This window comes from Natator depressus, chromosome 16, assembly GCF_965152275.1.
Source record: "Natator depressus isolate rNatDep1 chromosome 16, rNatDep2.hap1, whole genome shotgun sequence".
Classification (NCBI taxonomy): domain Eukaryota; kingdom Metazoa; phylum Chordata; order Testudines; family Cheloniidae; genus Natator; species Natator depressus.
This window is the reverse complement of record NC_134249.1, coordinates 7,375,853-7,388,452: the sequence shown is the minus strand read 5'-3', so window position 1 is coordinate 7,388,452 and position 12,600 is coordinate 7,375,853. Positions and strand designations below refer to the sequence as shown.

At 44.9% G+C, this 12,600-nt stretch overlaps 1 protein-coding gene across 1 annotated transcript in view; it reads left to right on the top strand.

Moving 5' to 3' along the window:
- LOC142000009 (ficolin-2-like) overlaps positions 1-12,325 on the top strand; it is a 28,055-nt gene extending 15,730 nt beyond the window's left edge. Inside the window, exons 5-9 of the mRNA XM_074973988.1 lie at positions 3,529-3,564; positions 6,309-6,436; positions 9,644-9,773; positions 10,923-11,061; positions 12,076-12,325. Coding sequence (XP_074830089.1) covers positions 3,529-3,564; positions 6,309-6,436; positions 9,644-9,773; positions 10,923-11,061; positions 12,076-12,325 — 683 coding nt within the window. The remainder of the gene's footprint in view (positions 1-3,528; positions 3,565-6,308; positions 6,437-9,643; positions 9,774-10,922; positions 11,062-12,075) is intronic.
- The last annotated feature ends 275 nt before the right edge of the window (positions 12,326-12,600 follow it).

Genomic DNA, 12,600 nt, shown 5'->3' with positions numbered 1-12,600 from the left:
TGTTACTACTTGGCCTCTGTTCTTGCTTGTGGCCCAGGCCTAGGTATTAAATACTTCCCACAAAAAAAAAAAGCCAACCCTAGCCTGTGATCACAAGGTAGGCCAACTTTTCTGCTAAGGCTGCAGTTATCCCTACGGTTATTACTGCAGTATGGGCTCCCACTGCCAGCTGTAGTTGCTGGCTGGGGTAGGTCTTGACATTGCCATGGATACACTGAAGATAGATTGTTGTCTTGGGAGTGGTGTCACTTCCCACCATGGAGGTCTGGACCACCATCTGGCTGCAGCCAGAGTTCGAGTCCTTGGACCATCACCGGGACCATCAACTTAGGGGGAGTTTTCTTCTGTGCCTGGATTTCTGCCATCCACCTGGGCGTACTCTCACTCCATCAGTGGGCATGCCCTCATTATGTGCCCTGCCAGCCCACAGGAATAGCCTATTAATGGGCTGCGGTTGCTAGCCTCTTTCCTAGTCTTGAGGGAAGCTTGCCTGTGGGGTGCTGGTTGGACCTTTGTCTATGAGCTTCAGTTCTCTGGGGTGCCTGATGGTTCCACTGGCTGCATTGTACTCACCCTCTAGGCCTGCCCTGTGTCAAAGTGGCCATCTGAGAGGCCCCTTTGGGATTCACCTCCTTGTGGACTGTGGCTCACCCCACCCAGGTCCCTTGTCCTGCTGATGCCTAAGGTAATTCTGCCTTTAGTGACCCTTTGGCTTCTACAAATTCCTCCATTAACCTGACTGCTTCTGATAGTTTCCCTTGGAGATGCCATTGTCTCCACTCCGTGCCTTCCATAGGCAATCTTTATAAATTGCTCTAGACACAAAGGCCTCAGCCACTTGGGTCCCTGAGCATTCCTCTGGATGGAGACGCTTCCAGGAGTGTTCTTTCAGTCATCGTGCTACCATTCGGGGTCGTGCCCCCTTGGGGTAGCTCCCGGCTCTAAACTGTTGGCTGTAGGTTTCTTCTGAAATATCCAGATAGTCCAAGATGGTGGACTTCACTTACTTGAAGTCCTTCTTGGTGAACTTCACTGGTACAGGTGGAGGGACCCCTTCAGTTGAAGCGTGAATCCCTGGACCCGCATGCGGGCGTAGCGCTGATGTCGTCTGCAGTAACGTTTCCTTCGGGAACTCTTGCTGCGGGGTCATCCGTTCCCTCAGCAGCAGCTGTTGGGTGGCCTGAACCTGCTGTGGGGCGATCAGCTGCTGCAGCATCTGAAGCAGCAGGTTCAACAGCATCGCTGTTGGCGGCCCCCCGGCTGTGCGGAACAGCTGAGCTCTGTCAGCTCTAAGGCTTGTTTGGTTGGGTGTTTTGTTTTTTTTTGTATCTGGGATAGTTTGCCCAGATTCTCGACAGTTTTGGGGGGGAGGGTTCACTGTCCGTCATTTGCCCTCTTCTCTCCCCCAGTTGGCAGCGCATGGGGAAGCTCTCTGAGGCTGTTGGACACGGACAGAGGAACAGTTCACCCTCTTCCCTTCCCTTCATGAACGGTGGGCGTCATAGGCTGGGGGGGCGCTGTGCCTCCCCAAACGGACTAGTATGGCCCTGTCCACACTCCGCTCCCAGTCTCTCTCCTGCCTACTTCCAGTTCCCTTCCAGCTCTTCCATGGTGGAGAGGCTGGGGCAGGCAGGCTGGGGCTGGTGCTTGCAAGGCCCAGGCCTGGGAGTGCACGGGAGGGGGCAGGGTGCTGCTCTGGGCTCCGGCTGTGGGGGCAGAGGAGGAGGAGGAGGGGGAGGGGTGGGGCATAAGGGGGTTAGCCTCTCCCAACAGCTTGTTCACCTGCCGCCCATGATTCGCCTTGTAAGAGATGTGGATCCATCTGGAAAGAGGGCCAGTCTCTCTGACAGCCCCAGGATATTCAGTTCTAAGGGCTTAGTCTTTCAGAGTCTATTGCCCCTTTGCATGGTTTACCTTCTACCCCTCTTCCTGGGTTGTGTTGCTTTGCTGTCGATCAGGGCAGCTTTGGGAGTGGTGCGCCTTGTAGCGGTCTCTTCCTCAGCTGGACTACTTCTATTACCGGCAGCCTCTAGGTGGAGCAGCCTTTTTCCTATTCACCACCCCTTCCTCTGGGAAATTCCCCCTTTTAAGCTCCTCCTCCTCCTCCAGGTTGAACAAGCCTTGCAGGTGCATCTTGTTAGCGTGGAACAGGCCCAGAAGAGCTGTTGGTCTCTTTCATACCAGTGTGAGGCTGTGTCCCTTCACAGCATGTTAAGCAAAGTAAGCAGTCATGGAGTAGGAGAAGTCATCTCATGAATCAGTAACTGGTTAACAGATAAGAAACAAAGGTTAGGAATAAATGGTCAATTTTCAGATGGAAAGAGGTAAATGGTGGGGTCCCCCAAGGATCTGGACAGGGACTTGTGCTGTTCAACAAATACATTATCTGGAAAAGGGGGTGAACAGTGAGATTGCAAAGGTTGAAGACTGTACAAAATTACTCAAAATAAGTCCAAAGATGACAACGAAGAGGGATCTCGCTAACTGGGGTGATTGGGCAACAAAATGGCAGATGAAATTCAATGTTGATAAGAGCAAAGTAATGCACATTGGAAAAAATAATCCCAACTGTGTATACATACAAAATGATGGGGTCTAAATTAGCTGCTACCACTCAAGAAAGAGATCTTGGAATTATGGATAGTTCTCTGAAAACATCCACTCAATGTGTGGCGGCAGTGAAAAAAGTTAACTGTATTAGGAACCATTTGGAAAAGGATAAATAATAAGAGAAAATATCATAAGGCATATATAAATCCACAGTACCACCCCCACCTTGAATACTGAGTGCAATTTTGGTTGCCCCATCTCAAAAAAGATACAGTAGAACTGGAAAAGTTAAGGGAAGGGCAACAAAGGCAATTAGGACGATGGACCAGAGATTTAAAAAAACAGGGACTGTTCATCTTAGAAAAGAGATGACTAAGGGGGAATATGAGAGAGCTCTATAAAATCATGAATTCTGTGGAGAAAGTGAGTAAGGAAGTGTTGTTTACCCCTTCACGTAACCCAAGAACTACGAGTCTCCAAATGATATTTATTGACTCCAAGTTTAAAACAAAAGGAAGTACTTTCTTCACGCAATGCACGGTCAACCCGTATTGTCAGATCATGGCGTGAAGGCCAAAAGTATAAGTATAACTGGGTTCAAAAAAGAATGAAGTTCATGGAAGATAGGTCTTATCAATGGCTATTAGCCAAGATAGTCAGGGATGCAACCCCATGCTCTGAATCGCCCTAAACCTCTGACTGTCAGATGCTGAGACTGGATGGCAGAGGATGGATAACTCAACAATAGCCCTGTTCTGTTCATTCTCTCTGAAACATCTGGCACTGGCTACTGCCGGAAGACAGGATACTGGGTTAGATGGGCCATTGGTCTGTCCTAGTATGGCCATTCTTGTGTTCTTATAAATGGTTTGACTCAGAAAAATAGACACAACTGTTAGAACTGAATAAGAGTTAAGAAAAAAAATGCTCTTTTCTCTGGTTTTAACCCACTTCCACTTGGTTTCTTTCTCTGCACAGATGTGAGGCAGCTGGACAATATCCAGTGTAAGAAAGGTGAGTTTGCGATAATAATTGGCCAGTTATCCCATTCAGGTATCAAAGTCCAGTGTATATCTGCTCCATGAAGAGAGGAAAGTGTGTGAATTTCACTTTTTGAGAAACAGAGATCATATAACTGATGCTGTGTCAGCAGCAACAGATTTCATGGAATTCCATTCCATATAAATTCTGCTAATGACAATGCGCCAAATCCTGTTTTCCTTACTCACAGAAATAGTCCCACTAGAGTCCCCTATGAGGAAAAAGGCCATCTCTAGCCTAGTAACAGCTGAGGTGACCTCTGCCACAGCAGTTAAGTACTAGAAGGGAGTCCATTTTATAAACTTCATATACAGATTTTCAGTGTGATGCTGAGGAATTCATTTTCATTAAGATTGTGATATTTTAATTCTTTTGAAATGGGAGTCCTGATGAAAATGCTGTGGGGAAAATCTATCTGTGTTCAATCATCCGATTGATAGACTTTAAGTCCAGAAGGGACCATCATGATAGTTTTATCTGATCTCTTGAACATCGCAGGCCACAGAGCCTTGCCCACCCACTCCTGTAATATACTTCTAATCTTTGGCTGAGTTACTGAAGTCCTTAAATTTTGATTTAAAGACTTTAAGTTACAGAAAATCCACCATTTACTCTAGTTTAAACCTGCAAATGACCCATGCCCCATGCTGCAGAGGAAGGTAGAAAAAACCCCATGGTCTCTGCCAATCTGATCCGGGGGAAAACTCCTTTCCAACCCCAAATATGGTGGTCAGTTGAACATGAGCATTTTGGCAAGACCCAACAGCCAGGCACAAGGAAAGAATTCTCTGCAGTAACTCGGAGCCCTCCCCATCTAACGTCCCATCAACATCCACGGGGGGATATTTGCTGCTAGCAGTCCTGTGTCAGCTACATGTCACTGTCGGCAGTCTCATCATACCATCCCCTCCATAAACTTATCATTCTCAGTATTGAAGCCAGTTTGGTTTTTTGCCCACACTGCTCCCTGTGGAAGGCTGTTCCCAGAACTTCACTCCTCTAATGGTTAGAAATCTTTGTCTAATTTCAAGCCTAAACTTGTTGATGACTGGTTTATATCCATTTGTTCTTGTGTCCACATCGGCGCTTAACTTAAATAACTCCTCTCCCTCTCTGGTAATTATCCCTCTGATGTATTTACAGACAGCATTCATATCTCCTCTCAGCCTTCATTTGGTTAAGCTCAACAAGCCAAACTCTTTGAATTTCCTCTCATAAGGTAGGTTTTCCATTCCGCTGATCATCCTAGTAGACCTTCTCTGCACCTGTTTCAGTTTGAATTAATCTTTCTTAAACATGGGAGACCAGAACTGCACACAGTATTCCAGATGAGGGCTCACCAGTGCCTTGTATAGTGGTACTAACCTTTCCCTTTCTCTACCAGAAATACCTCCCCTGATGCATTCTAGGACTACAATAGCCTTTTTTTTCACAGCTACATCACATTGGCACCTCATAGTCATCCCGTGATCAAACAACATAGCCAGGTCTTTTTCCTACTTTTGTTGCTTCCAACTGATATATCCCCAGTTTATAGAAAAAATTATTGTTGTTAGTTCTTAAGTGCATGACTTTGCACTATTAAATTTCATCCCATTTCTATTACATCAGTTTTCAAGATCCTCCAGGTCTTCTTGTATGCTGTTCTGGTCCCCCTCAAGATTGACAACACCTTCCAACTTTGTGTCATCTGCAGATTTTATTAGCATACTCCCACTTTTTGTGCCATGGTCACTAAAACATTTTAAATAAGATTGGTCCCAAGACTGATCCCTCAGGAACTTCACTAGTCACCTCCTTCCAGCCGAGAGTTCACCTTTCAGCGTGACCCATTGTAGTCTCCCTTTCAATCGGTTCCTTATCCACCTTTCAATTCTCATATTAATCCCCAGGTTCTCCAATTTAACTAATTTCCCATTTGGAACTGTATCACATGCCTTACTTGAAATCAGATCTACTTCATTTCCTTTGTCTAAATAATCAGTTATTTTCTCAAAGAAAGTGTGCCAGACCAACCTGATCAATCTACCTATGGTAAAAGGATGTTGTATTTTAGCCCAGATAGTATTTACCTCTATGTTCTTAACAACTATTTCATTCAAAATTTGTTCCAAGACCTTGCATACAATTGAGGTCAAACTAACAGGCCTGAAGTTTACCAGATCACTTTCCCCCCATTTCTTAAAAATAGGTATTCTGTTAGCAATGCACCAGTCAACCTGAGTTTATGGATTCTTTAAAAATTCTTGCTATTGGACTTGCAATTTCATGTTCCAGTTTCTTTAATATTCTTGGATGGAGATTATCTGGACCCCCAATTTGGTCCCATTAAACTGCTTGAGTTTGACTTCCACCTCAGATGTGGTAATTTCGACTTCCATACTCTCATTGCCATGAACCACCCTGCCAAACCCTAAGTGTCTCGTTACCCTTATTCAAAACTGAGGAACAGTATTTGTTTAGGTGTTGGGCCATGTCTAGATTATCTTTAATCTCTACCCCATCCTCCGTGCTTAACACCCACTTCTGTCCTTGTTTCCTTTTTATTTATATGGCTATAGAACCTTTTACTCAAACATTTCTTGCCTTTTGTAAATAAGTAATCATGTATTTTCAATTAAGTTATACATCTCAAAATGGTAAATCATTAGAATAAGATAATTTTGAATCCTTCCCATTTGGTGCAAACTAAAGTTTTAAATTCCTGTTCTCTGCAGGTGCAAAGAACTGCAAGGAGCTGTTAGCCAGAGGGCACGTTATGAGCGGCTGGTACACCATCTACCCCGATGGCTGTGCTGCCATGACCGTGCTGTGTGACATGGACACAGATGGTGGGGGATGGCTTGTAAGTAAGAACTGAGCGTAATGAAGTTCACTGGCTGCTTATGCAAATGTGTGCCTGTCTCAAAATGAGTTCTCTTAGGCAGAGTCTTCAATATGCACAAGTTAAAGTCTGCAGCCATAGCTTGAATATTAAATACAAAGCAAATTCCTATTTCACAGCTTTTTCTTCAGTGAATCTGACAGGGAGTTCCCTATTAAAACATTAGTTATGTGTGTCAGTGGGGCCTGAATGAGCTTTCCCCTGACATCTAGTGACCTGGGGAAAAGACTTTAGGAGCAGACTGTATTTGTATGGACATATCCACTCTGCCTAGGTTTTCAGCAGCCAGACTGGCTTTGCAAAAGTGATCAGTTTTGGCTGGTTTTGGGTTACAATTCACTTTAGTATTGAATGTGGGGTAATGTTCTCTTTATTGTACGATCAAAGAGCAGCAGAACTGTGCTTAGCATGCCATGACTGAGGGTGTTGCAATCGACTGAATCTCACTTGCTAAGCAGGAGGTAGAGATGCTAAATCCCATTGAAGAGGAGACTGGGTGGTGCCAGGTGTTCCTGTTCCTCATGGTGCAGGCTCTGCCTAAAGAGTCCTGGACACCATTTGATTCTCCCCTCTTAAAATATGATGGGGGCTAATTTAGCTACAAATCAGGAAAAAGATCGTGGAGTCATCGTGGATAGTTCTCTGAAGACGTCCACGCAGTGTGCAGCAGCAGTCAAAAAAGCAAACGGGATGTTAGGAATCATTAAAAAAGGGATAGAGAATAAGACGGGGAATATCTTTATTGCCCTTATATAAATCCATGGTGCGCCCACATCTCGAATACTGTGTACAGATGTGGTCTCCTCATCTCAAAAAGGACATACTGGCATTAGAGAAGGTTCAGAGAAGGGCAACTAAAATGATTGGAGGTTTGGAACAGGTTCCATATGAGGAGATATTAAAGAGGCTAGGACTTTTTTCAGTTTGGAAAAGAGGAGACTAAGGGGCGATATGATAGAGGTATATAAAATCATGAGTGGTGTGGAGAAAGTGAATAAGGAAAAGTTATTTACTTGTTCCCATAATATAAGAACTGGGGGCCACCAAATGAAATTAATGGGCAGCAGGTTTAAAACAAATAAAAGGAAGTTCTTCTTCACACAGCACACAGTCAACCTGTGGAACTCCTTGCCTGAGGAGGTTGTGAAGGCTAGGACTATAACAGAGTTTAAAAGAGAACTGGATAAATTCATGGTGGCTAAGTCCATTAATGGCGATTTGCCAGGATGGGTAAGGAATGGTGTCCCTAGCCTCTGTTTGTCAGAGGGGGACGATGGATGGCAGGAGAGAGATCACTTGATCATTACCTGTTAGATTCACTCACTCTGGGACAGTGGCATTGGCCACTGTCAGTAGACAGGACACTGGGCTGGATGGACGTTTGGTCTGACCCAGTATGGCCATTCTTATGTTCTCTTCAGTGTTTAAAGCCAGAGCTGATTGGACTCAACAGAAGCTCCTTGTTTCTGTTAGGTGATTACTAGAGCTGAAATCACTGATGAGCAAGTGTAGGGGCCAAGCTTTAGAGCTGGTGTGGGAAGAACATTGCAGTGAAAGACAGTGAAGAGGCAGCCGTACAGAGGTTCCCCACTATCCAGTGAAATCCCTAAGAGCTGGGCCTAAATGGGGAACCTCAGAACACAGCATCTCAGATGGTACTGAATGGTAGAGATGGCAGCGAGGGGACAACAATGGCAGAGATAACAGTGGCAGCAGCCAGGAACTAGTTGCCGAGCAGTTGGAGGCATTGTTCAGTGCACGCCACCCTGCACCTCCGAGGTGATAGGTGAATGCATGTGGATGCACCTCTGCACTCTAGGTGTTTGCTGACCAATGACAGCCAAGTTAGACAACTGTGAGTGGGGTGCAGCAGAGGGAGTAGAGTGTTAAATAGACATACGTTTGTCAGACTTTCATACCGCAAGATGGAAAACTGAGGCAAAGGACACTTCCCAATGCACTATGGGATGGGTGTTTACTTACAATTACATGTTATTTTTGAATTGTGGTTGTGGTGCTCTCCCAAATTAAAGCTTGCAAGTGTGGAAGTATTGCCTATTAGAGGCACCTAACGGTGGTGGTTAGTTTTCCAAGATTACTGAGTGAGGGTTTAAGCCTGTTCTGTTTTGTATTGTTATAAGAGGAACCCCTAGATTTTGAACCTGGCCCTTATTGGTGCCAACTCCACCTGGCAGAAGGGTTACATGTGCAATGCAATGGAGGATTTCAGCATAACATTTACACTCCCTAATTTTAGCGCACACATATATATACACCTCTTTTCTTGCCAGTCTTCAGAGAGAATTTCCCATATGTAGTATGTATCAACTGGATTCTTCAGAATTAGAATGAAAACTGTAGTGGCTCTATAATATAATTCAGCACCTTTGTGTGTATGCATTATTATACAGTCTTCAGTTACATAAATCAAATACCATTTTTTCCTGTGAGATCTGTGGCTCACTCAGTACCCAAATTGGACTCTCAAGAGCTGAATTAAGGTTGCATGGGCAAACTTAAATTTGACATTTCCTAATTCTGTGTGCTTGACTTTGCAACCTTCCAACAAATCTGTTCCTCCTCCGCATCACAGCCTTCCCTTACTATGGAACTGAAATAAAATAAAATGCCATGGTGTAAGAACATGGGGGTTACACGAGCAACTCAATATTTGACAGAAGTGAATTTTTGTAATTGTGAGTAGACACTGGCCCAAATCTGAGATTCTTATTCAAATTTTACTCTGCCAAATACCGGTTCTGTACAAGGGAAGTTTCTCTTTCTCTCTTTTTTTATTTATTTATTTATTTATTTATTTATTTATTTATTTTTATATATATATATATATAAAAAAATGTAAAAAATAAAATAAAATTTTTTATTTTTTTTTACTTGGGCACTCCTAAGGCAAACCCCTGTTGAAGAGAACTAAGGAAAGACTGAGTAAAAATTGAATAAGAATCTCAAGATGAGGCCCATTGAAAGGACTCTAAATTTAATTCTCTCCTTTCTAGAAGAGCTCATGACAGGGAAGTTAAAATGATGGGCTGTGTAATTCTGATTAACCATAATATACACTATTTGAGCAACTTACCCTGGAGGAACCTGAACTGCCAGTCTCACAAAACTAAAATGAATGTGACCAGCCTCCAACCTGTTTCCCTGCAGGTTTTCCAGAGACGGGTGGATGGGTCAATGGATTTTCATCGTAACTGGGCTTTCTACAAGAGAGGTTTTGGCAACCAGCTGACAGAATTTTGGTTGGGAAATGACAATATTCACCTGCTGACATCACTTGGTAAAGAAATCATGGATGCGGTCTTTCTTAAAATCTCTTCTGCCCACCCCTCCAATCCCCTTCTTTGCAACATGTCTTATAGTGATCATAACACTTACAGTAGCTCTTACATAGTGACATTCATCTGTACATCTCAGAATGCTTTATCAAGAAGGGTGTCTGTTCACATAAAGCAAGGTGCAGAGAGAGGAAGTAATTTGCCCAAGTTCATACATCAAGTTAGTGGCAGAGCTGTGAATAGAGCTCAGACCTGACTCCCTGTTCAGTGCCTTCCGCACTGGGCCATTAGTGGTAAAACTGCTGCCAGAATCACCATCACCATCGCCTATGCCTTAGAACTTAGCTCTTCCAGGAAGAGCAAGTGAAATAGATAGCAATCTAGTGCTGCTGGCTCCAGTCAAGGTTGCTTCAACCTGAAGGTTGATATGGTGTCTGAATAGCAAATATTTAACACCTGAGTTTCCCCCAAACTGTCCCTTTCTTAGCAGTGGCTAACCTTGAGCATTCATGGATATATCTTCTCTAGAAGGTGAGACATCACAGTGCCAGCCAGTCAGTCACTGCCATATTGCGGTATCACTCCCTGAGGATTGCTTTCCATGAACTCTAGTAGACAGAATGGTGGAAACACTTGTCAGATCCTTGCTGGCCAGAAGAGGGTCAACAGGTAGCAAAATATCCAGCTACACTGTGGGATTCCAAATACATCAGGGCACCCAGCCTTTGCTACTCTGCTCAGCTTTGTCTCTGCTTCTGTTCCCCCTCCCTGCCCTTGTTCCTGCTGGTTCACTCGAGCTCCTATTTGACCCTGAGATCCAAAATTCTGTTCTAATCACTGTGACAGAGAGTCCCATTGGAACCAATGGAGCCAGGACAGAAATACCTGTGTGTCTTGCTGGTGGAGGCCATAGAGGGATGGATGCTATATATTCTGATCTCCTGCCTGGGTGAAGGGTGTTAGATGTGGGTTCTGTTTGCCAACGGAAAGATGAGAGTGGGAGATGGAAACTGGGTTAGCTAAGGCAGTCCCAGAGTCAGCACAGGCTGGTGAGTCAAGCCCAGGTGGGTGAGGGTCCTCACAAATAAACCTAGCATTGTGCAAAGTGATAGAATGTAGTGAATATTTCACTTTGCTCCTGTGTTCCCCAGGAAATAACGAGCTGCGCATTGACCTCGGAGACTTCGAAAACAAGAAATATTTTGCCAAGTACAAGTCATTCAACATTTTGGGAGAATCTGAGCAATACAAACTGATTCTAGGGAACATGGTGGCAGGTGATGCAGGTAGGTGCTGTACTTGCTCACAGCAGAGGAAAAATGTGCCCATCCAATGGAGACGTAGGACATCCTGCAGCAGAAACAAACCAAATCCTACCCTTTTTAAGACTGGCCCAGGGTTGCAGCATCAAGCTCATAAAATTAAGGGTTAAAAAACGCCCTAAGTTTTAATTTTAACATAGTCTCTGTAAAGCTCTGGCTTCAATTGTCCCTTTAAAGCTCCAGCTTCTCATCATGGAACTGGGAGGAAAGGGGGGAAAAGTGCTTCCACCTGTCCTCTGAGACCTTCCAGACCACGTCCTGGTTGCACAGGGCAGGTATTTACACAGGAACAAGTGGGAAAAACCTCATTCCAATCAGCAGGGGCAGGTCCTGCGGGGCAGGACAGGCCCTTGGCCTGATCCAAAGGAAGTAATGAGGGTCCTTGACCCTGTCTCTTCCCTCCCCAAGGTGAGGTGCTCAGGTACTCATGCTGATAAGGCCAGGGAACCAGAAGGTGCTCACATATTCTGTCTGTCCTGTTTCTCTCAGTGCAGCACGTCACCCTTTGGGTCAGAGCAGAAGCACTGACTTACTCTCCACCATAGTCCTTGATCATGGAATTGCACCACCCAAGGAGTGTTTTCCCTCCACTGCCCCACCCTGAAGCTGAAGAGTTTGGTGCATGTCTCTGCCTCTACTTCCTCAAGCTGGGTTGTGGGGAAACCCAGTAGAGCTGGGCCACTCATCCTCCCTTCACTTTCCTCCAGCCAGGCGAATAGGAACTGGTTGCCTCATCTCCCACCCCTCCTTTACTTTCCTTCTAGTCTTTCCCTCCTAGTCTTCCCACCCCAAACTTGGCAACGGCTATTAAACAGTTTCACCCCCGCACCCTCAAGTAGGCCCAGAGCATAATGGCAGCCGCTCTCCAGCACCACTAGGATGCAACATCGGAGGTGATTAAATCCTCAGAATTAACTGGCCCAGGATTAAGGGGAAGGAAACTACAAGCTCAAGTTTAAACCCTGTCTGTGTGTTGTTACAGGGATTCATTAACCTACCAGAAGAACAGTAAGTTTTCAACCCCAGACCGTGACAATGATCTGGATTCGGGTAACTGTGCAAAAACCTTCCAAGGAGCCTGGTGGTTCAATAGCTGCCATCACTCCCACCTGAATGGGATGTATTTACGAGGAGCCCATAATCGTCCTGGTCATGGTGTGCTCTGGAACAAGGGTATTGGGAATGAATATTCCTACAAGTTCTCCGAAATGAAATTCAGGCCCCTTCCCTAGTGTGAGGTAGGGGCTGTGCACCCTCCCCTCCCAGGTGCATTTTGTGGTGAGCACCGGCTTCCTATGGAGGCTTCTCCTGAAATAAAAATGTTTTCTGCTTGGAGAATCTTGTTTGAGTGGGATTTCTTCTTTGTTCTTGAAGAAGGAAAGCTGAGGGCGACACTGGAATTCTAGGTCTCTTCTTACTGTGATACACTGAGTCACACCTGCCCATTAACAAAGCACTTTGTTTCTAACTAAGGAGAGAGAAGCTTTATCCATCTCTTCTCTCTCAT